Raw genomic sequence first — 21,144 nt, 5'->3', positions numbered from 1 at the left:
ATAACAATGAGATAATTCCATCCATGAATATTAATGTACTTTTAATTCATGTGCCAAAAGAGATACATTACAAGGGAAATTAGAAAATATTTTGAACTGAATGCTAATGAAAATACAACTCAAAATTTGTGCGATGTAGCTAAAGAGGTGTTTCAAGGAAAACTTATAACTTGGAACACTTATATTAGAAAAGAAGAGCTATCTAAGTCAATGATCTATGCTTCTTAAGAGACTAGGAAAATAAGAGAAAATTAAAGCTAACAGAATTAGAAGGAAGTATATAATAAAAAGCAGAAATGAATTAAATAGGAAATGTATCAATATATCAATGACTGAAGACCAGGTGAGTTGTGGAATGACATCAAGGACATCATATATAAAGAAAGCAAGAGGCCATTAAAAAAACAGGAAAGAAAGAAAAGACCAAAATGGATGTTAGAAGAGACTCTGAAACTTGTTGTTGAACGTAGAGTAGCTAAAGCAAAAGGAAGAAAGGATGAAGTAAAAGAGCTGGACAGAAGATTCCAAAGGGAGGCTAGAGAAAACAAAGTAAAGTATTATAATGAAATGTACAAAGACTTGGAGATAGAAAGCTGTAAGAACAGAAGAAAAAATTCAGGCCTCAAGTTGCAATACTGACGGATTTTCAGGGAAAATACTAAATGATGTAGGAAATATCAAAAGTAGATGAAAGGAATACACAGAGTCACTGTACCAAAAAGAATTGGTCAACATTCAACCATTTCAGGAGGTAGCATATGATCAAGAACTGATGGTACTGAAGGAAGAGGTCTGAGCTGCACTGAAAGCATTGATGAAAAACAAGCCTCCAGGAATTGACAAAGTACCGACTGAGATGTTTCAACAAACAGATGCCACTCTGAAGGTGCTCACTCATCTAAGCCAAGAAGTTTGGAAGACAGCTAACCGGACAGCCAACTGGAAGAGATCCGTATTTGTACCCATTCCAAAGAAAGGTGATCCAACAGAATGTAGAAATTATCGAACAATATCATTAATATCACATGCAAGTAAAATTTTGCTGAAGATCATTCAAAAGTGGTTGCAGCAGTACATAGAAAGGAACTGCCAGAAATTCAAGTTGGATTCAGAAGAGGATGTAGAAGAAGAGATACTGTTGATGTTAGATGGATCCTGGCTTAAAGTAGAGACTACCAGAAAGATGTTTATCTGTATTTTATTGACTATGCAAAAGCATTCGATTGCTTACATCATAACAAAGTATGATAACATTGTGAAGAATGGAAATTCCAGGACACTTAATTGTCCTCATGAGGAACTTGTACTTAGATGAAGAGACAGTCGTTCAAACAGAAAAAAGGGGGTAATGCATAGTTTAAAGTCAGGAAAGGTATGCGTTACTGTTGTATCCTTTCATCATACCTATTCAATCTGTATGCTGAGCAAATAATTCAAGAGGCTGGACTACATGAAGGAGAACAAGGCATCAGAATTGCAGGAAGATTCATTAACAACCTGCGTAATGCAGATGACACAACCTTGCTTGCTGAAAGTGAAGAGGACCTGAAGCACTTACTGATGAAGATTAAAGACTACAGCCTTCACTATGGATTACACCTCAACATAAAGAAAACGAAAATTCTCACAACTGGACAAATAGGCAACATCATGATAAACAAAGAAAAGATTGGAGCTGTCAAAGATTTCACTTTACTTGGATCCACAATCAACACCTATGGAAGCAGCAGTCAAGAAATCAAATGGCCCTGTCTTAGTTATCTAGTGTTGCTATAACAGAAATACCACAAGTGGATGGTTTCAACAAACAAGTTTATTCTGTCATAATATAGTAGCGTACAAGTCCAAATTCAGTGCGTCAGCTCCAGGGGAAGGCTTTTTCATTTGGCTCTGGAGGAAGGTCCTTGTCATCAGCCTTGCCTTGGTCTGGGAGCATCTCAGCAGAGGAGCCTCAGGTCCAAAGCACAAGCTCTTCTCCGGGTGCTGCTTTCTTGGTGGTATGAGATCCTCCTGTCTTTCTGCTAGTTTCTCTCTGTTATATCTCAAAAGCAATTGGCTTAAGACGCTATCTAATCTTGTAGATCTTGTCCATATAACTGCCGCTAATCCATTTAATTAACATCATAGTGATAGGATTTACAACACATAGGGAAATCACACCAGATGACAAAACGGTAGACAATCATACAATACTGGGAATCACGACCTAGCCAAGTTGACAGATATTTTTGGGGGACACAACTCAATTCATGACAGAAACATTGCATTGGGTGGATCTGCTGCAAAAGATCTCTTTAAAGTGTTCAAAAGCAAAGATGTCGCTTTCAGGACTAACGTGCACCTGACCACAAGCCATGTTGTTTTCAATCACCTCATATGCTTGTGACAACTGGGCAATGAATAAGGAAGACTGAAGAAGAATTAATGCCTTTGAATTATGGTATTGGCGAAGAATATTGAATCTATCATGGATTGCCAGCAGAGCAAACAGGTCGTCTTGGATGAATTACAGCTAGAATGCTCATTGGAAGAGAGGATGATGAGACTTCGTCTCACATACTTTGGACACGTTATCAAGAGGGAACGGTCCCTGGAGAAGGACATCATGCTGGGTAACGTAGAAGGTCAGTGAAAAAGAGGAAGACTCTCAATGAGATGGTTTGACAGTGGCTGCAGCAATGGGCTCAAGCATAACAATTGTGAGGATGGCACAGGCCCAGGCAATATTTCGTTCTTTTGTACATGGAGTCACTATGAGTCAGAATCGACTCAACAGCACCTAACAACGAAAACAACATAATCAACAAAGGAAATCAATAAAACTAAAACTATAACTAGATTGATCAAGTAAAGAAGCAGCACATTTCCAACATAAGGAATGACAAAAAAAAAAAAAAAAAATCAATACTTATCCTACAATAATTAAGAGAATTATATGGGGATATTATGAACAATTTTACATGAACACATTTAATAATTATGATAAAATGTACAATTTTTTGGAATTAAAACCTCCTCCTGAAATAAACCTAATAAGAAAAGAATATCTGAATAGCCTTATAACTGGCGCAAATTTGTGCACATTGCTGAAATGTACCAAATATTTTACAGAGTAGAGAATGAAATGCTTCCTAACTCATTGTACGACTTTGCTATTACCCTGATACCCAAACCAGGAAAAGACATCATAGAAAATAAAACTACAGAACAATATCCCTCATAGACCTAAGTCAAATATTCTTAACAAAATATTAGCAAATTGAATGCAGGAATATATACAAAACATAATATATCATGACAAGGTTGGGCTTTTTCCATGAGTGCAAACAGTGTAATTCCTGAACATCAATTGATATAATTCACCATTCTAATAGAATAAAGGAGAAAAATCTTATGATCATTTCAATAGACTATGAAAAAGTAAAAGCATTTGCTAAAATTCAGTCCATTCATAATAAATATACTCAGCAAATTAGGAATAGAAATGAACTTCCTAAACCTGACAAAATGTATCTATGAAAAAACTACAACTAACATCAAACCCGAAAGAGTCCCTGGATAGCACGAACTATTAAGTACTTGACTGCTAGCTCAAAGATTGGTGGTTGGAACCCACCCAGATGTGCCTTAGAAAATAGGCTGGTGATCTGCTTCCAAAATGTCACAGCCTTGAAAACCTACAACTACTACTCTGCACACATAGCTTTGCTGTAAGCCGGAATTGACTCAAGGGCAACTAACAACAACATGAAACCCAATGGTGATAGACTGAATTCTTAATACCTAGGTTAAGAAAAGGAAAACCTGGTGGCATAGTGGTTAAATGCTATGGCTGCTAACCAAAAGGTCGGCAGTCGTCCACCAGGCGCTCCTTGGAAACTCCATGGGACAGTTCTACTCTGTCCTATAGGGTCCTTATGAGTCTGGCTATGAGTCGGAATCAACTCGACGGCAGTGGGTTTGGTTTGGTTTGGTTTTAAGTTAAGTAGAAGTTGGCTCTCAGTTTGTAGCCCAAAAGTTGGAGGTTTGAGCCCACTTAGAGGCGCCTGGGAAGAAAGGCGGAAAAAACCAGGCACTGAAAACCCTGTGGAGCACAGTTCTACTCTGACACACATAGAGCCGCCGTGAATCAGATTCAAATTCATGGCAACTGGTTTCATTTTACTGTTTACCTCAATGGAGCAGATAACACTGTGTGGTGTTTTCATCAAGATTACACCCTTGCAACTGACTGCTAAGGAGAACACACATTTATTTTTCCAAAGTAGTAAGTCACTTCTCCTTACCATAAACTACCTTATGTCCAAGAATGGAAACACCTCTTGCTTTCTTTTTGAAGGTTTTCTTTTAATATTGTATTTGTTATATAAGAAAAGAATGTTTTTATTTATTGATAAAAATAACATGTTTAGAGGTGGACTCAGTTTAAATTTTGTACCAGGATTCATGCTGTTCATTGGTTATGCCACTGCTGTTTTTGAAATTTTATTATTACCTTCATGTAAGTTCTGCATTGTTCTTGTTAGGGCCGTTCTAAGATACTTTTTTTTTTTTTTTTAAATAGTTTTTATTGTGCTTTAAGTGAAAGTTTACAAATCAAGTCAGTCTGTCACATATAAGCTTATATACACCTTACTCCATACTCCCACTCACTCTCCCCCTAATGAGTCAGCCCGCTCCCTCCTTCCAGTCTCTCCTTTCATGATGATTTTGCCAATTTCTAACCCTCTCTACCCTCCCATCTCCCCTCCAGACAGGAGATGCCAACACAGTCTCAAGTGTCCACCTGATACAATTAGCTCACTCTTCATCAGCATCTCTCTCCAACCCATTGTCCAGTCCCTTCCATGTCTGATGAGCTGTCTTCGGGAATGGTTCCTGTCCTGAGCCAACAGAAGGTTTGGGGACCATGACCGCCGGGATTCCTCTAGTCTCAGTCAGACCATTAAGTCTGGTCTTTTTATGAGAATTTGGGGTCTGCATCCCACTGTTCTCCTGCTCCCTCAGAGGTTCTCTGTTGTGCTCCCTGTCAGGGCAGTCATCGGTTGTGGCCGGGCACCATCTAGTTCTTCTTGTCTCAGGATGATGTAAGTCTCTGGTTCATGTGGCCTTTTCTGTCTCTTGGGCTCATAGTTATCGTGTGACCTTGGTGTTCTTCATTCTCCTTTGATCCAGGTGGGTTGAGACCAACTGATGCATCTTAGATGGCCGCTTGTTAGCGTTTAAGAGCCCAGACGCCACGTTTCAAAGTGGGATGCAGAATGTTTTCATAATAGAATTATTTTGCCAATTGACTTAGAAGTCCCCTTAAACCATAGTCCCCAAACTCCCACCCTTGCTCCGCTGACCTTCGAAGCATTCAGTTTATCCCAGAAACTTCTTTTCTTTTGGTCCAGTCCAGTTGAGCTGACCTTCCCTGTATTGAGTATTGTCCTTCCCTTCACCTAAAGTAGTTCTTATCTACTAACTAATCAGTAAATAACCCTCTCTCACCCTCCCTCCCTCCCCAACTCGCAACCATAAAGGTATGTGTTCTTCTCAGTTTATACTATTTCTCAAGATCTTGTAATAGTGGTCTTATACAATATTTGTCCTTTTGCCTCTGACTAATTTCACCCAGCATATTGCCTTCCAGGTTCCTCCATGTTATGAAATGTTTCACAGATTCTTCACTGTCCTTTATCGATGTGTAGTATTCCATTGTGTGAATATACCATAATTTATTTAACCATTCATCTGCTGATGGACACCTTGATTGCTTCCAGCTTTTTGCTGTTGTAAACAGAGCTGCAATAAACATGGGTGTGCATGTATCTGTTTGTGTGAAGGCTCTTATTTCTCTAGGGTATATTCCGAGGAGTGGGATTTCTGGGTTGTATGGTAGCTCTATTTCTGTTTAAGAAAATGCCAGATAGATTTCCAAAGTGGTTGTAGCATTTTACATTCCCACCAGCAGTGTATAAGAGTTCCAGTCTCTCTGCAGCCTCTCCAACATTCATTATTTTGTGTTTTTTGGATTAATGCCAGCCTTGCTGGAGTGAGATGGAATTTCATCATAGTTTTAATTTGCTTTTCTCTAATGGCTAATGATCGAGAGCATTTTCTCATGAGATACTTTTTAAAAATAACTGAGAATAGACTCTTTTTCTGGTCACTGTGTCTTCCAATAGGCTGCAAAAAATTATTGTTTTTTTATTTATCTTTTATTAAGCTACTTAACTAATCGTTTTTGATTTTGGGGGGAGAATTCTAGTTGATTCTCATGGACTTTTTAGATATAAAATAATGTAGTTTGCAAATACTTTTATTTTCTTTTGTCATATACCAATACCTGTAGAGTAGCTAAGAGTTGAAATCGACTCATTTTAATACCAATTTCTATTATTTCTATTTATCTGTTAGTGACAATCTTATAGTAAAATTCTTATTGCCTTGTTGCCTGAGAATGGGAGGAATTTATCTTAGCACTGACCATTAAGAAAATAAAGTTTCAAGATTAATATTATTCAAATTGTGCAGCCATTAACTCTACAATGTTTTTTTTCTGTGTTTTACAATCAGACAAGCCCATTGGATATAGCATGCTTCACTATTTCAAGCTTATCATGTGTGGACCACTGTATCCCATTATTGCCAAAGTATCAGTCTTTCACTTAATGAGCTCTATTGTAATTCTTATATTACGGAGCCTGGTTTTGACTTCTCGTATTCTCCTAAGAAGGAAAAAAAACCTAATTCATGTGGTCTGATTAAGTTCTCCTGACAGTCCTTTATCAGGAAATTATCAGGAGCATCCATTTATTCTTGGTGATCCAGAGTAAACCAGCTGTCCTAAGGGCACAGAAAATAGGAGGACTGCATGCCTTGCACAAGGGATGTGATAATAAATGCTCCTGTTCTCCACATGCGATTACAGTGAACTGTTTTGTTTTGTTATGTCAACTTTAATTTAACAAATGGTCTGTACTAGCTTGTTCTCAAACTGTTTCTTATTTTTATTATAATGAACTTTTTTATTGTTGTAAAAACATAGGTAGCATAACATTTGCCAATTCAACGTTTCTCACTTGTATAAGTCAATGAAACCAATTACATCAGCCGTGTTGTACAACCATCACCAACATCCATTGCTGTATTTTCCACTCCCATGGACACAAAGCCAATGCTAGCTAAGCAAAGATTCCCTTCTTTCCCCTTTCCTCTCAACCCTGGTAACCACTTTTAAACTTCAATCTCTACACATTTGCCTATTCCAAGTGAATCATAGAAGGTTTACCTTCTTGTGATTGACTTATTTCACTCAACATAGTATTTTTAAGGTTCATCTATTTGTGGCAAGTATTTGGACTTCATATTTTTTATGAACTGTTTAAGTTGGAGACATTTTGTGCCTTAACACTAAATACTTTAGTATGTATTTCCTAAGAACAAAGACATAACCACAGTATAATTATCAAAATCAGGAAATTTTTCACTGACGCAATGCCATCATCTAACTCACAGACCATATTCAAAACTTGTCAATTGTCTAATAAACGTTCTTGAAAATAGTTCATTTTTCCTGGTCAATGATTCAATCCTGAGTCATGCGTTGCATTTAGTTGTCATATTTCTTTAATTTCCTTTAGTCTGGAACATTTCCTTAGCCTTTCCCTGTGCTTCCTGACCTTAACACTTCTTGAAAAAAATAAGAATAAGCCGGTTATTTTGCAGACTATTTTTCAGTTTAGGTTTGTCTGGTTTTTCCCTCTGCTGAGATTCAGGTACTGTATCTTGGACAGGAATACCACAGAGATGACAGTGGGTTCACAGCGCATCATATCAGAAGGCACATAGAGTGAGCTTGTCCCAATATTGGTGAGGTTAAGGTGGCAGCTTCCAGTTCTCTCCACTGAGAAGTTATCATTTTTGTTTGAAATTAATAAGTAATTTGTGATGAGATGCTTCGACACCAGGCAAATATCCTGCCTCTCTTCCAATTTATGAGTTTTAACCTTGATCCACGATTTTCTAATTGCATCGTTCCTTTTTTTTTGGCATTCTGCTATAAGGGAGAGCTTTCCATTTTCCTTCCTTCCTTCCTCCCCCCTCCAACCCTTCCCCTCTTCCTCTTTCCCTTCCTCCCTCCCTCCCTCCTTTCTTTCCGTCCTAGTATAATGAACTCATGAATTCCTATTCTATTCTACGGATTATACAATGGATTATAATCCATTATTCTAATTATTTATTTTGATGTTCAAAATAATTTGTCCCCGGTTTGGCCAGTTGAGGCCTCATCAAGTAGGCTCATATGTCCTCTTGATATATTCCTGTCATTCTTTGTGTGCTTCCTTATGCTCTAGTGTGATAAAAATAGCTCCAGGCTCATCTTGTCCTTTCCCTGCACTAGCCCTGGACTCAGCCATTTCTTCAAGGAGACATGTTTCATTTTAGTGGGGAATGGTATTTGGAAACCAAGATTTGGGCACTTTGAGATTTTGTTGCTTCAAGGTCCTCTCAATATGTGTATATCGAAGAACACTTTTGATCATTTGTTGGGATACTCAGTGATTTATTTGTGGGTAAAAGCGTAAACATTCTTCCCTTAATTTCTGAAAACTAGGGAGTGATTTCACAAATGGAAAAAATACTTCTTACAATTCTAGGGGCACCTTTTCTCTATATACTATTAAGTACTCTATACTAGAATTATACAAGTAGAGAAATCAACATGGCTACAGATGAATAGACTAGAAGACTTTGTTTTTATGAGTTATTTGAAAGTATTTTGAAGGAAATGTGGTTCACTCAATCTCTGTCTCAATTAAAAAAGTCTGATGTAATTGGATCTTTGGGACATTATCCCTGAAGCAGCTGAAGTTTCAAACCTCTGTATGTTATAACTGCTGAACTTTAAATTGTTCAGGGACAACAGGTATTCGCCCCCAAACAACAAACGATTTAAATTTACATAGCACTTCATTTGCTATCCTTTGGCATTTTTAGTTACGGAGGCAACAGTCAATAATTTAGAAAAAAATGAATTGCACTGTTAATTTTTACATAATCACATTTAACATTTTTAACATGGATACATTCATTCTCTTTCTTGCACATAGCTAACTTATGAAGTACAACAAAAAACACTTATTATTTGAAGCTGAAGACGCAGCATTTAGCCACCTGGACAAATTTTTCTTGGCTATTATTTTTAAACAATAGGAAATACCAAAGCAACAGGGCTAATTTTTCACTCTAAAAAAAATTGTTTTCTTTGCTAGTCTTAACAGTAGCATAAAAGTAAGTTTCTTTAAAATAATATTTTATAATAATCTAATACTTTTCAAAACTGAATTTGTTAAATGTAAAATCTGGCAGAAAAGTTCTTAAGAAATAATCTGTTCACTAACGAATGAGGAAGAACCAACTACCCAGACAGAGGAAAAGTGGAGCTCTTGGGAAGAAACCCCAAACCTCTGCATGATGAGTTACCCCAGAGGAAAGTAATACTGACAAGTCTTCCCAAGAATATGAAAAGGGTTTTCAGCATTAATGATGGTGTTTGGATCTGCAATGTAAGCTGCTTGGGCGCTGATGACTAAAACAGAAAAAAAATTGAGGGACTTGGTAATAGGCTAGAGGTGAGACACAACAGACGGAGAAGACAAAGATAATACGGTAATATAATGAAAGTAATTTGAAAAATATTATGCCCCTTTACTGGGGCGTAATAAGATATTGTCCACAGCATTATTATTTTCACCATCACCATCTATGTCAGCTTTTTAAATATGGAGAACTAGGAGATGGGTGATAACATTGACTGAAATTGAGAATCTGGGAAAGGAGGCCAGTGGTAAGAAAGAGAAGACTGAAATATTGTAACATAAACCATATAAGTGAAGAATTTGGCTTTGCAAGAAAGGGCAAAAATAGGAGGGAAGCTTGTACATGTACCATGACAATGAAGGAAAATTTTAAGAATGTATATATACATTTGAACAGAGAAAGGAAGGAGCCAGCAGAGGGAAAAATAAAATAAAATAAAGGTGATAAAGAACAATGTAAGTGCAGGAGCAAGGTAAGTTTGCTGTAATGATTTTTTTATTAATAATATGAAATGTAAAAAAATGAAACCTTAAGTGCCTTGCTTATACTTTATAAGATGGTCTACAATCTTATATTCAAAAAGATCTTAAGGTAATTTTCTAAGGCAGTTTAATTCTGCATTTCCTGGGTATTCATGGGTTTTCATGTATATCAGGAATATTGCCTGAGTATAATTTTTAGAACTATACAAATACTCACAAAAGTATGGGTCTCAATAATGAATGAAACTCTACAATGGATGTGTCAGTGTTTAAATGAGGTGAGTTATTTCGTGCGGCTTATACATTGGCTCTTAAATATAATCTTTAATGCTTCAAGCAACGTCATTATTTTGAAAAAGTGTGCCAACCTCCAAGCTGTTAACTGGAGAAAACCGAGTTCATTTAGACCCAGAACTTCACAGGTGTTGGTTTAAAATTCATTCATTTGTTTCTTTCAACATTCTGCCTCTTCTTCCAGTGAAAATTATTATTGGTTATTGTTCCCCATATGGGCTTTCTTTTCCTCACTTACATGGCTTAATTTCTCGTTTATGCTTTAGTAGTTTATTCTCTGTTCATTCATATTTTTTTTTCTCAGTCACTTTCAAATCTTTATTGGAAACCTACTGTGTGCCAAGGGTCAAAGATTAAATATGTTTATTCTTGTTTTCAAATTCACTGTTTTCTAAATTTTACTGTGGGAGAATCAACTCTTCATGTAGTTCAAACCTGCTTTTTCCTCTTAGATTAATAAGTGTACTACCCTGTGATTTCCTGTGGTAAAATTGTGTTTATGAGAGTGAAAATAAGCTTGAGATGGATGGTGTTAAGTGTTTTCCTAATTATATGAATGTTATTCTTTTTCTCTCTCTTTATGTCCTCAGATGAACTGAAGAGAATAAATAATACTAGGTCACTACAGTTGAAAGAAAGAAAGGAAATGAAAGGAGAAAATTTCACAATTTGGACATTTTTTTGCCTGGAGGGCTTTTCCAGATATCCAAAATTAGAGATTGTGCTCTTTGTCTTCAGCCTTGTAATGTATCTAATAACCCTCTTGGGCAACAGCACTCTTCTTTTAATCATTATCATAGATTCACGCCTTCATACCCCCATGTACTTGTTCCTTGGAAATCTCTCTTTCATGGATATTTGTTATACATCTGCTTCTATTCCCACTTTGCTGGTGAACCTGCTATCATCTCAGAAAACTATCGTCTTTTCTGGGTGTGCTGTACAGATGTATCTGTCCCTTGCCATGGGTTCCACAGAGTGTGTGCTCCTGGCTGTGATGGCGTATGACCGATACATGGCCATTTGCAATCCTCTGCGATACTCCATCATCATGAACAGGCAGGTCTGTGTACAGACGGCCTCTGTCTCCTGGGTGACAGGCTGTCTGACTGCTCTGCTGGAGACCAGTTTTGCCCTGCAGGTACCCCTCTGTGGGAATCTCGTTGATCACTTCACGTGCGAAATTTTGGCTGTGCTAAAATTAGCTTGCACAAGTTCGCTGTTCATAGACATGATCGTGCTAGCGATTAGTGTACTCCTCCTGCCCATTCCACTGCTCTTAATTTGTATCTCTTACATCTTCATCCTTTCCGCTATCCTGAGAATCAGCTCAGCAGAGGGAAGAAACAAAGCTTTTTCTACTTGTGGTGCCCACTTGACGGTGGTGATTTTGTATTATGGGGCTGCCATCTCCATGTACCTAAAGCCTTCTTCATCAAACTCACAAGAAATAGACAAAATCATCTCATTGCTTTATGGCGTGCTGACCCCCATGCTGAACCCCATAATTTACAGTTTAAGAAACAAGGAAGTCAAAGATGCTGTGAAAAAACTGCCGGGCAAATACCTTTGTATCAAACACATGAAAATCTCTGACTGGGTGCCTTTTACCAGGGATGTGCCCTGACAGAATTCATCAGAGAAATTCTAAACAACATACTGCCTCTTAGAACTCTGACTTGTGCCCAGAGTGATTTTTGCTTGTGGATAGTGCTAGATTTGAATTTGCATTTATTAGTATTTTCTGTCCTGTATGTGTATATTTCATGGTTGTGAGAAGTACTGGACCATAAAGTCATCATATGTTGATGCTGAAAGGAAACAGATAAATTTAGAGTCAGTGAATGTTAGTGCCAGAAGAAACTTGGACATTTTCTCCACTTTAAATCCTTTCTAGATTGAGATGGGAGCATAAAGAAACAAATAGTAGGATTACCTTTGATTATGCAAATGAGAAAACAGAATACAAGAAAAATTAGAAGACTTGCTTGTATCACACAGTTATAGAACTAGCACTACAACTCCAACCTTGTGATTTCTTGGCCAGAGTGCTTTTTACCATACCATGGTGACTCCCTAATTACCCTTCCTCAAAAACTCCAGGTTAAAACTCCCTGCCTGAGAACTTTCCCAGAGATGCCTGCTTGCTTTGCTCACTGCCAACTTTGCTTTTCTAAGCACATAGATACTTGTGCAGACTGAACCTGTTTCTATACCGGTATGCTACCCATATACCAGTTAAGTCTTTTTCATGTGTGTTTGTCTGTTTTCTTCTTTGGATGATTGACTTCACGAGGGCAAGGGTATCTATTTATTTTATTTTTTTTTATACAGCTATCATTCATTAAGCAAATAAATTTATCAGCTTTAAGTCAATCACCTTATCTGAGAAGTCAGTGCCACTCATGGAATTTAGGAAGAAGAAACAACAAGGACAATGAGGTATATTGCTTTATAACGATCCAACAACTACAGAGGTCATATTTACACTAGTTGCTTTTAATCTTTGATTGTAAAAAAATATTTGTTAAAACTGCAGATTCTGGGCCCTACTCCCAGTGATTCTGATTCAATAGCTCTGCGGTGGGTCCCAATAATCTGTAGTTAGAATAGAGACCCCAAGAAACTCTGATATAGGTGATGAGATGACCATACTTTGGGAAACATTATTTCCAGTGAAAAGCTACCACCCCAAAAGAAAATTAGCGTTAGTTCTTCTTCCTCCCTTTTTCCTTTCTTATCTTATTTCTCCCTTCATTTTTTCTGTTCTCACCTGCCTACCTCTACTCCCAGAGGAAGGGTAAGATTTTGAGTGGAAAAATGGAAGCACATTTGACAAATTTCAAAATATGAAAGACTTAAGTTTTAGGACTGGATGCTGAGTTTTCGATTTTTTAGAGCTCTTAGACCATTCTCTTAGATCAAGAACTTCCATTACATGCTGCTCGACATGTAACCCACACATGAAGAAGCTTAATCACACAGTAAAGTTTTGTTGATAGAGCAAAGGGATAAATTTGATGCCTGATATTGCTGTCAAGAGATTCTTGGAAACAAACCTGAGTAAATGGTTTTGGAATAGTTGGAAGAGTTGACCAAGAAGTATTCATCCTAAAATAATTATTTTTCTGCTTAGATACTTTAACTTCCCCGATCCAACTGTCATGACTATTCTCTGGCAATTTCAGAGACATTTTGAAGTGTCATTTTATAAAAAAAAAAAAATTTTTTATAGTGGGCTTTTATTAGAGTAGAGCTGAATTTTATGTTAGCATAGAACTAAATTGTCTGCATCCTGGAATTTGCTAGCATATATGTGGTACCAAACATAAACAGGAATTTTTTTTTTTTATAGAAATAGCTAAAATCTTTACTTCAAAGAGAAGTATGAGAACTTGAAGAGACAGAAATTGAATACCTTATATAGTTAGTACAACAGTTTTGATACAGACTGACATACAACCAAGCATTTCAGAATGGAATATGGACCAGAATGGGATACTGAAAGAGATTAGAAATGACCCAGATGTCTGACGACGACCCAGGACAGAACCTGGGCAGATATCTCCCTAGTAGTTCTTGTCAAAAAGATTAGTAGTTACAGTCATATGTTTACATAAAATCACTGTGAATAGCAAATAAGCATTTTAAAATATAAATGCATTTTATATATTATATGCAATATGAAAATTAACTATTGGTAAATACTGTGCTCTTTCATTTGGATTAGGTTCCATTTCAAACAACACTAATTGTAACCATTACTTTTATATAGAGTCTCAGGCGAAGCGTCCTTTTCAAGTATTGTTAGAGAGAAGAATATATCAGACAGAGAAAGTAAAACCACCGTCAGTCAATTCTTACATGAATGGTTACATGACCAGGTATATGTTTTAGCAAAATCTGACCATGTCATTTCTCTGCTTAAATCCCTCAGTGGCTTCTCATATCCTAAAGCTTGAATCCCTTAAGATGACAAGCAATGGCTTATAATCTAATTACTCACTATTTACATCCTTTGTTGTAGGCATATCAAATTCCTCCTACTTTCATGAATGTACCATGTTTTTACTTCTTTTATTAAGAGTATTTATCACAATTTGTGGAGCCCCAGTGGTGTAATGGTTAAGAGATAGGGGCACTAATCAAAAGGTTGACAGTTTGAATCCACCAGCTGCTCCTTGGAAGTCCTGTGGGGCTGTTTTATTCTGTCCTATAGGGTTTTTTTTTTTTTTTTAATATGAGTCGGAATTAACTCAATGGCAATGGGGTTGTTTTTTTTCTTAAATATCACAATTTGTAATTTGATAATAATTTGTGGGTTAACTTGTTTAACGTCTGTCTCCTTCACTAGTCTGTACATTCATTGAGGTGAGGACTGTATCAACTTTATTTACCACATTATACCCAGGACTTATCATATTATCTGGCACAGAGAAGACTTTCAGTGCATACTTGTTGTGAAAGATGAAGTTATCAATGAGCATCTGCCGAATAAAAATGTGCATGTAATGAACGTTTGATGACTATTCAATGAGGTACTTGACCATACCTGTGTTGTTTACCTGTCTTTGCTGGTAGTGGTCTAGTGGTGATGGAGGTGATGAGGATGTCTACCCAGAATTAAAGAATAAAAACTGTCATCTTTAGTTCCTAGTAAGGAATCTTTAAGATTAAAGTTTTACATTAACCACAGTTACTTTTCCAATAAAGATGGAATATTGTTACATAAGGAAAATGTACTAGAAATTATTGCTTCAGGCCTTTGGTCTTTGGCATTATGTTTGATACAGCTTTTAATGATCAAGATGGAGAAATGCACATAGCATGAAAGCATAGAGTGACTCATAACTGGTTGGATCTGATGAACACTTGAAGAGTATTCTGAATAGAATTAATTCTTGGTTTGTTTATAGAGGGATTCCAATATCACACAAATGGGTGCTCCACATGTCCCTTACAATCTTGATTCCTCATTCAAAATTATAACATAACATCTTGTAGCACTTTTTCATTGTTAGAGATATAAATACCTATAACTTTTAGACCTATCCAAACTATCTGATTATAGAACTTATCTCCATGCATACACAAGAAATAAGATAGGTGACCCACACATAAGCAGAAGGTCATAGACTTACTTGGGATACAATATTCCCATCTTCTCCCCTTTTTTTGGACAATCCACTACTGAAATAGGAAGTAATTACTGAGCTGATATGTGAAGAAACAGTAAATGATGTGGGGAGGGGTAAAGAGTCTCTTTAATAATGGGACAGCTTGAGCAAAGGCCCCTGGCAGAAGGAGGAATGGCACATGGAACCAAAAGAAGGCCAATATGATAGGGGCATGGAGAACAAGGGAAAGAGTGTGGATCATGAGAGATTGTGGAGAGGAGGAAGTTCCAGAAATCAATCCCGTGAAGTTGTATGTGAACTCCTGGGCTAATCCCCAACTTTCATTGCACATGTATGTCTCTGACCCTAAACAATGTAACAAAGGCTTTGAGAACTGAACTATAAGGTAGACTACTCTCTAGGTCCCATATTTGCCACTGGATGGCACACATACAGGACAGACCTGAATAACAGCAAAGTCTTTGAAAACTGAACTCACAGAAGATGGTTAGTAACTTGTGGCTTAAGCCTAACCAGGTCAACCATCTTTTAAAACACACACACACACACACACACACACACACACACACACACACATCATCATCATCATCACTTTCCATAGTATTTGAATAAGACCCAAAGTCTCATAATATTTAAAATGTCCAGAGTACAATTAAAAAACACCGAACATACGAAGAATCGGGAAAATCTCAACATCTTGCAAAGGAAAAGATAACACACCAAGATGGCAAAGATGTTGGGATAATCAGATGGACTTTACAGCTGCTATCATAACCATGCTTCAAGAATCAATAGCAAACACTCTTTGAATGGAAAGATAGAGAATCTCAACAAACAAATAGGAAATTAAAAAGAACAAAGCAGAAATTTTAGAATTGAAAAATACTATAGCTGAAAAAAAAAGTCCTGGATGGGCTCAAGAGCAGAACGTAGATTACAGAAGACTCAGTGAACTTGAAGACAGACCAACAGAAATGATCCAATGTAAATATCAGAGAGAAAAAAAAGATTTAAAAATACACAATCTGAAAAACTAGCTTATCTGCCAGTTGTTCATTCAAGCAAAAATGTTATCCCAAGAAAAAAGTGATTGGGTCAGCTCACAACTCAAACAACTGCACAAGTGCTTTTCCTCAAGATAAGGTGGTGCTACAGGATGCAGCAGAAGTGCATACTTCCCACTTGGTCTCAGTCAATATTAAAAAGACATGTGCTTAAAGGTTAAGGTTTAATAAAAATTATTTTTATGCTCATCAAAAGCATTCTTAAGTGAGACTGATATTTTTTTCTATGAGTGCATTGTGATAAAAAATATAATGATTACCAACACAGTTAGATGTTAGTGCTTTTATTGTTGCTAAAGTACCAATGGCTTTACCCACTATGATGGTTAATTTTATGTGTCAGCTTGGCTAGGCTATAGTGCCCAATTGTTTGGACAAATATTAGTTTAGATGTTGCTATGAAGGTATTTACATGTGATTCATATTTAAATCAGTTGATACTAAGTAAAGCAGACTGTCGTTGTCGTTGGTAGGTGACCTCGAATCATTTCTGACTCATAGCAGCTCTATGTACAACAGAAACACTGTCTGGTCCTGCACCTTCATCATGATCATTGTTATGCTTGAGCCCATTGTTGCAGCCACTGTGTCAATCCATCTCGTTGAGGGTCTTCCTCTTCTTTGCTGATTTTCTACCAAGCATGATATCCTTCTCCAGGGACCAGTCCCTCCTGATAACATGTCCAAAGTATGTGAGATGAAGTCTCTCCATCCTTGTTTCTAAGGAGCATTCTGTCTGTACTTCTTTCAAGGCAGATTTGTTCATTCTTCTGGAAGTCCACGATATAGTTAGTATTCTTCGCCAGCACCATGATCCAAAGACATCAATTCTTCTTTGGTCTTCCTTATTCACTGCCCAGCTTTCTCATGCATATGAGGTGATTGAAAACACCATGACTTGGGTGTGGTGCACCTTAGTCCTAAAATGACATCTTTACTTTTTAACACTTTAAATGGTCTTTTGCAGCAGATTTCCCCCAGGCCAATGCGTCGTTTGGTTTCTTGACTGCTACTTCCATCGGTGTTGATAGTGGACCCAAGTAAAATGAAATCCTTGACAACTTCAATCTTTTCTCCATTTATAATGATGTTGCTTATTGGTCCAGTTGTGAGGATTTTTGTTTTCTTTATAAAAAAAAAATAAAAAGCTGAGGCGTAATTCATACTGAAGGCTATGGTGTTAAATCTTCATCAGTAAGTGCTTCAAGTCCTCCTCACTTAAACCAAACAAGATTGTATAATCTGCATAACACAGGTTGTTAGTGAATATTCCCCCAATCCTGATGCCCTGTTATTTTTCATAGAGCCCAACTTTTTGGGTTATTTGCTCAGTATACAGATTGAATAAGTATGGTGAAATGATACAGCCCTGACGCATGTCTTTCCTGATTTTAAAACACGCAGTGTCCCCTTGTTCTGTTTGAATCACCGCTTCTTGAACTATGTACAGGTTCCTCGTGAGCACAATTCGTGTTCTAGAATTCCCTTTCTTCGAAATATTATCCACATTTGTTACGACCCACACAGTCAAATGCCTTTGTGTAGTCAATAAGACAGGTAAACATCTTTCTGGTATTTTCTGCTTTCAGCCAGGATCCATCTGACATCAGCAACGATATTCCTCCTCCCACGTTCTCTTCTGAATGTAATATTGATGATATTGTTTGATAATTTCCACATTCGGTTGAATCACCTTTCTTTGGGATAGGTATAAATACGGATCTCTTCCAGTCAGTTAGACAGGTAGGTGTTTTCCAAATTTCTAGGCATAGATGAGTGAGCACTTTCAGCACTGCATCTTTTTGTTGAAACATCTCAATTGATATTCCGCCAAATCTTGGAGCCTTGTGTTTCACCAACGCCTTCAGTGCAGCTTGGACTTTTTCCTTCAGTACTATTGGTTCTTGATTATACATGCTACCTCCTGAAATGATGCAACATCAACCAGTTCTTTTTGGTGCAGTGACTCTGTGTATTCCTTCCATCTTCTTTTGTTGCACCCTGAGTTGTTCAGTGTTTTACCCATGAAATTCTTCACTACTGCCACTCGAAGACTGAATTTTTACTTCAGTTCTTTCAGCTTGAGAAATGCTGGAAGTGTTCTTCCCTTTTGGTTTTCTAACTTCAGGTGTTCACACATGTCATTTTAATACTTTCCTTTGTCTTCTTGAGCCACCCTTTTAAATCTCCTGTTCAGCTCTTTCACTTCATCATACCCATTTGCTTTAGCTACTCTAGGTCCAAGAGCAAGTTTCAGAGTCTCTTCTGACATCCATTTCGCTTTTCTTTCTTTCCTGTCTTTTTTTTTTTCTTACAAACACCAGATTTATTTGGTTGATTACCATCAGGAGTAAGTACACGGGCTAGATCATTGCAAGGAATAGTAATATTCTTAGTCTACAAAATGCAAAAGAAAAGCCTCACGCTGAAATGTTGATGTACATTGAGTCTGCAATTGATGAGAACTTTACTCTTAAGATTCTGGTGAAGAACCAGATGGTATCCAGTGGAAAGCCAGCATCGTGAGCTTAAAGACCCTGCAATGGCTGCCATCTAGGAGCTCTATTAAGTACAGGTACTGATCACCAATGCGTTATCTCCAATCTCTGATCAAAAAGAAAGAATGATTTAAGAAATAATATTAAAAACATTATTCCCTGTCCTTGAACATAGAAATGTGACCCAGCTGGAGCTGGGCTCACAGGACTCGCAAGGACACATCAACTGGGCCCTGGGGTATAAGGACAATAGCTGAGATAATCTTAGAAAATACCTTTCAGGAAATCTTTCACATAAGCCAGAACACAAAAAACTTTCCACTCTTATGTTTTTCTATTAACATTTAGTGAATAGAAAATTTGTTGGACCAGTGAAGGCCCTCCTGACTGTCTTTAGTGAAACCTGTACCAATGATTGTTAAGAAAGGCAATTCAAAATGTAAGATCACTGTTTCTAGCCAATCTGTAAAAAGGTGAAGCTTTCAATGGTTTTGCCCATTTTGTACATTCTTAGGACTTGGGTAGTGACAACATGCTTGCTGTTTTCCCACTCTTTTTTTTTTTTTTTTTTTAATTAATTTTTATTAAGCTTCAAGTGAACATTTACCATTCCAATCAGTCTGTCACATGTAAGTTTACATACATCTTACTCCCTTCTCCCACTTGCTCTCCCCCTATTGAGTCAGCCCTTTCAGTCCCTCGTTTCGTGCCAATTTTGCCATCTTCCCTCTCTCTCTATCTTCCCATCCCCCCTCCAGTCAAGAGTTGCCAACACACTCTCCAGTGTCCACCTGATTTAATTAGCTCACTCTTCATCAGCATCTCTCTCCCCCCCGCTGACCAGTCCTTTTCATGCCTGATGAGTTGTCTTCGGGGATGGTTCCTGTCCTGTGCCATCAGAAGTTCTGGGGAGCATTGTCTCTGGGATTCCTCTAGTCGCAGTCATACCATTAGGTATGGTCTTTTCATGAGAATTTGGGGTCTGTATCCCATTGGTCTCCTGCTCCCTCAGGAGTTGTCTGTTGTGCTCCCTGACAGGGCAGACATCGATTGTGGCTGGGCACCAACTAGTTCTTCTGGTCTCAGGATAATGTAGGTCTCTGGTTCATGTGGCCCTTTCTGTCTCTTGGGTTCTTAGTTGTCGTGTGACCTTGGTGTTCCTCCTTTGCCTTTGCTCCAGGTGGGTTGAGACCAAATGATGTATCTTAGATGGCCGCTTGTTGGCATTTAGGACCCCAGATGCCACAATTCAAAGTGGGATGCAGAATGTTTTCATAATAGAATTATTTTGCCCATTGACTTAGAAGTCCCCTCAAACCATGTTCCCCAGACCCCAGCCCCTGCTCCACTGACCTTTGAAGCTTTCATTTTATCCCGGAAACCTCTTTACTTTTAGTCCAGTCCAATCAGGCTGACCTTCCTTGTATTGAGTGTTGTCTTTCCCTTCGCCCAAAGCAGTTCTTATCTACTGATTGATCAATAAAAAACCCTCTCCCTCCCTCCCTCCCTCCCCCCTTTGTAACCACAAAAGTATGTGTTCTTCTCCTTTTTTTCTATTTCTCAAGATCTTATAATAGTGGTCTTATACAATATTTGTCCTTTTGCCTCTGACTCATTTCGCTCAGCATAATGCCTTCCAGATTCCTCCATGTTATGAAATGTTTCAGAGATTCGTCACTGTTCTTTATCGATGCGTAGTATTCCATTGTGTGAATATACCACAATTTATTTAACCATTCATCCGTTGACGGACATCTTGGTTGCTTCCAGCTTTTTGCTATTGTAAACAGAGCTGCAATAAACATGGGTGTGCATATATCTGTTTGTGTGAAGGCTCTTGTATCTCTAGGGTATATTCCGAGGAGTGGGATTTCTGGGTTGTATGGTAGTTCTATTTCTAACTGTTTAAGATAACGCCAGATGGATTTCCAAAGTTGTTGTACCATTTTACAATCCCACCAGCAGTGTATGAGAGTTCCAATCTCTCCGCAGCCTCTCCAACATTTATTATTTTGTGTTTTTTGGATTAATGCCAGTCTAGTTGGTGTGAGATGGAATCTCATCGTAGTTTTAATTTGCA

General features: G+C 37.6%; 1 protein-coding gene across 1 annotated transcript; it reads left to right on the top strand.

Annotated features, from left to right (window-relative positions):
- The first annotated feature begins 10,916 nt into the window (after positions 1 to 10,916).
- LOC126083157 (olfactory receptor 2K2) lies at positions 10,917 to 11,960 on the top strand. Its single transcript, XM_049896563.1, is given in 2 exon segments — positions 10,917 to 11,917; positions 11,920 to 11,960. Coding segments are annotated over 2 exon segments (1,038 nt in total). The 5' UTR covers positions 10,917 to 10,920.
- The last annotated feature ends 9,184 nt before the right edge of the window (positions 11,961 to 21,144 follow it).

Source organism: Elephas maximus, chromosome 9 (assembly GCF_024166365.1).
Source record: "Elephas maximus indicus isolate mEleMax1 chromosome 9, mEleMax1 primary haplotype, whole genome shotgun sequence".
Taxonomy (NCBI): domain Eukaryota; kingdom Metazoa; phylum Chordata; class Mammalia; order Proboscidea; family Elephantidae; genus Elephas; species Elephas maximus.
The sequence above is the reverse complement of the archived record's forward strand: the minus strand, read 5'-3'. Positions and strand labels throughout refer to the sequence as shown.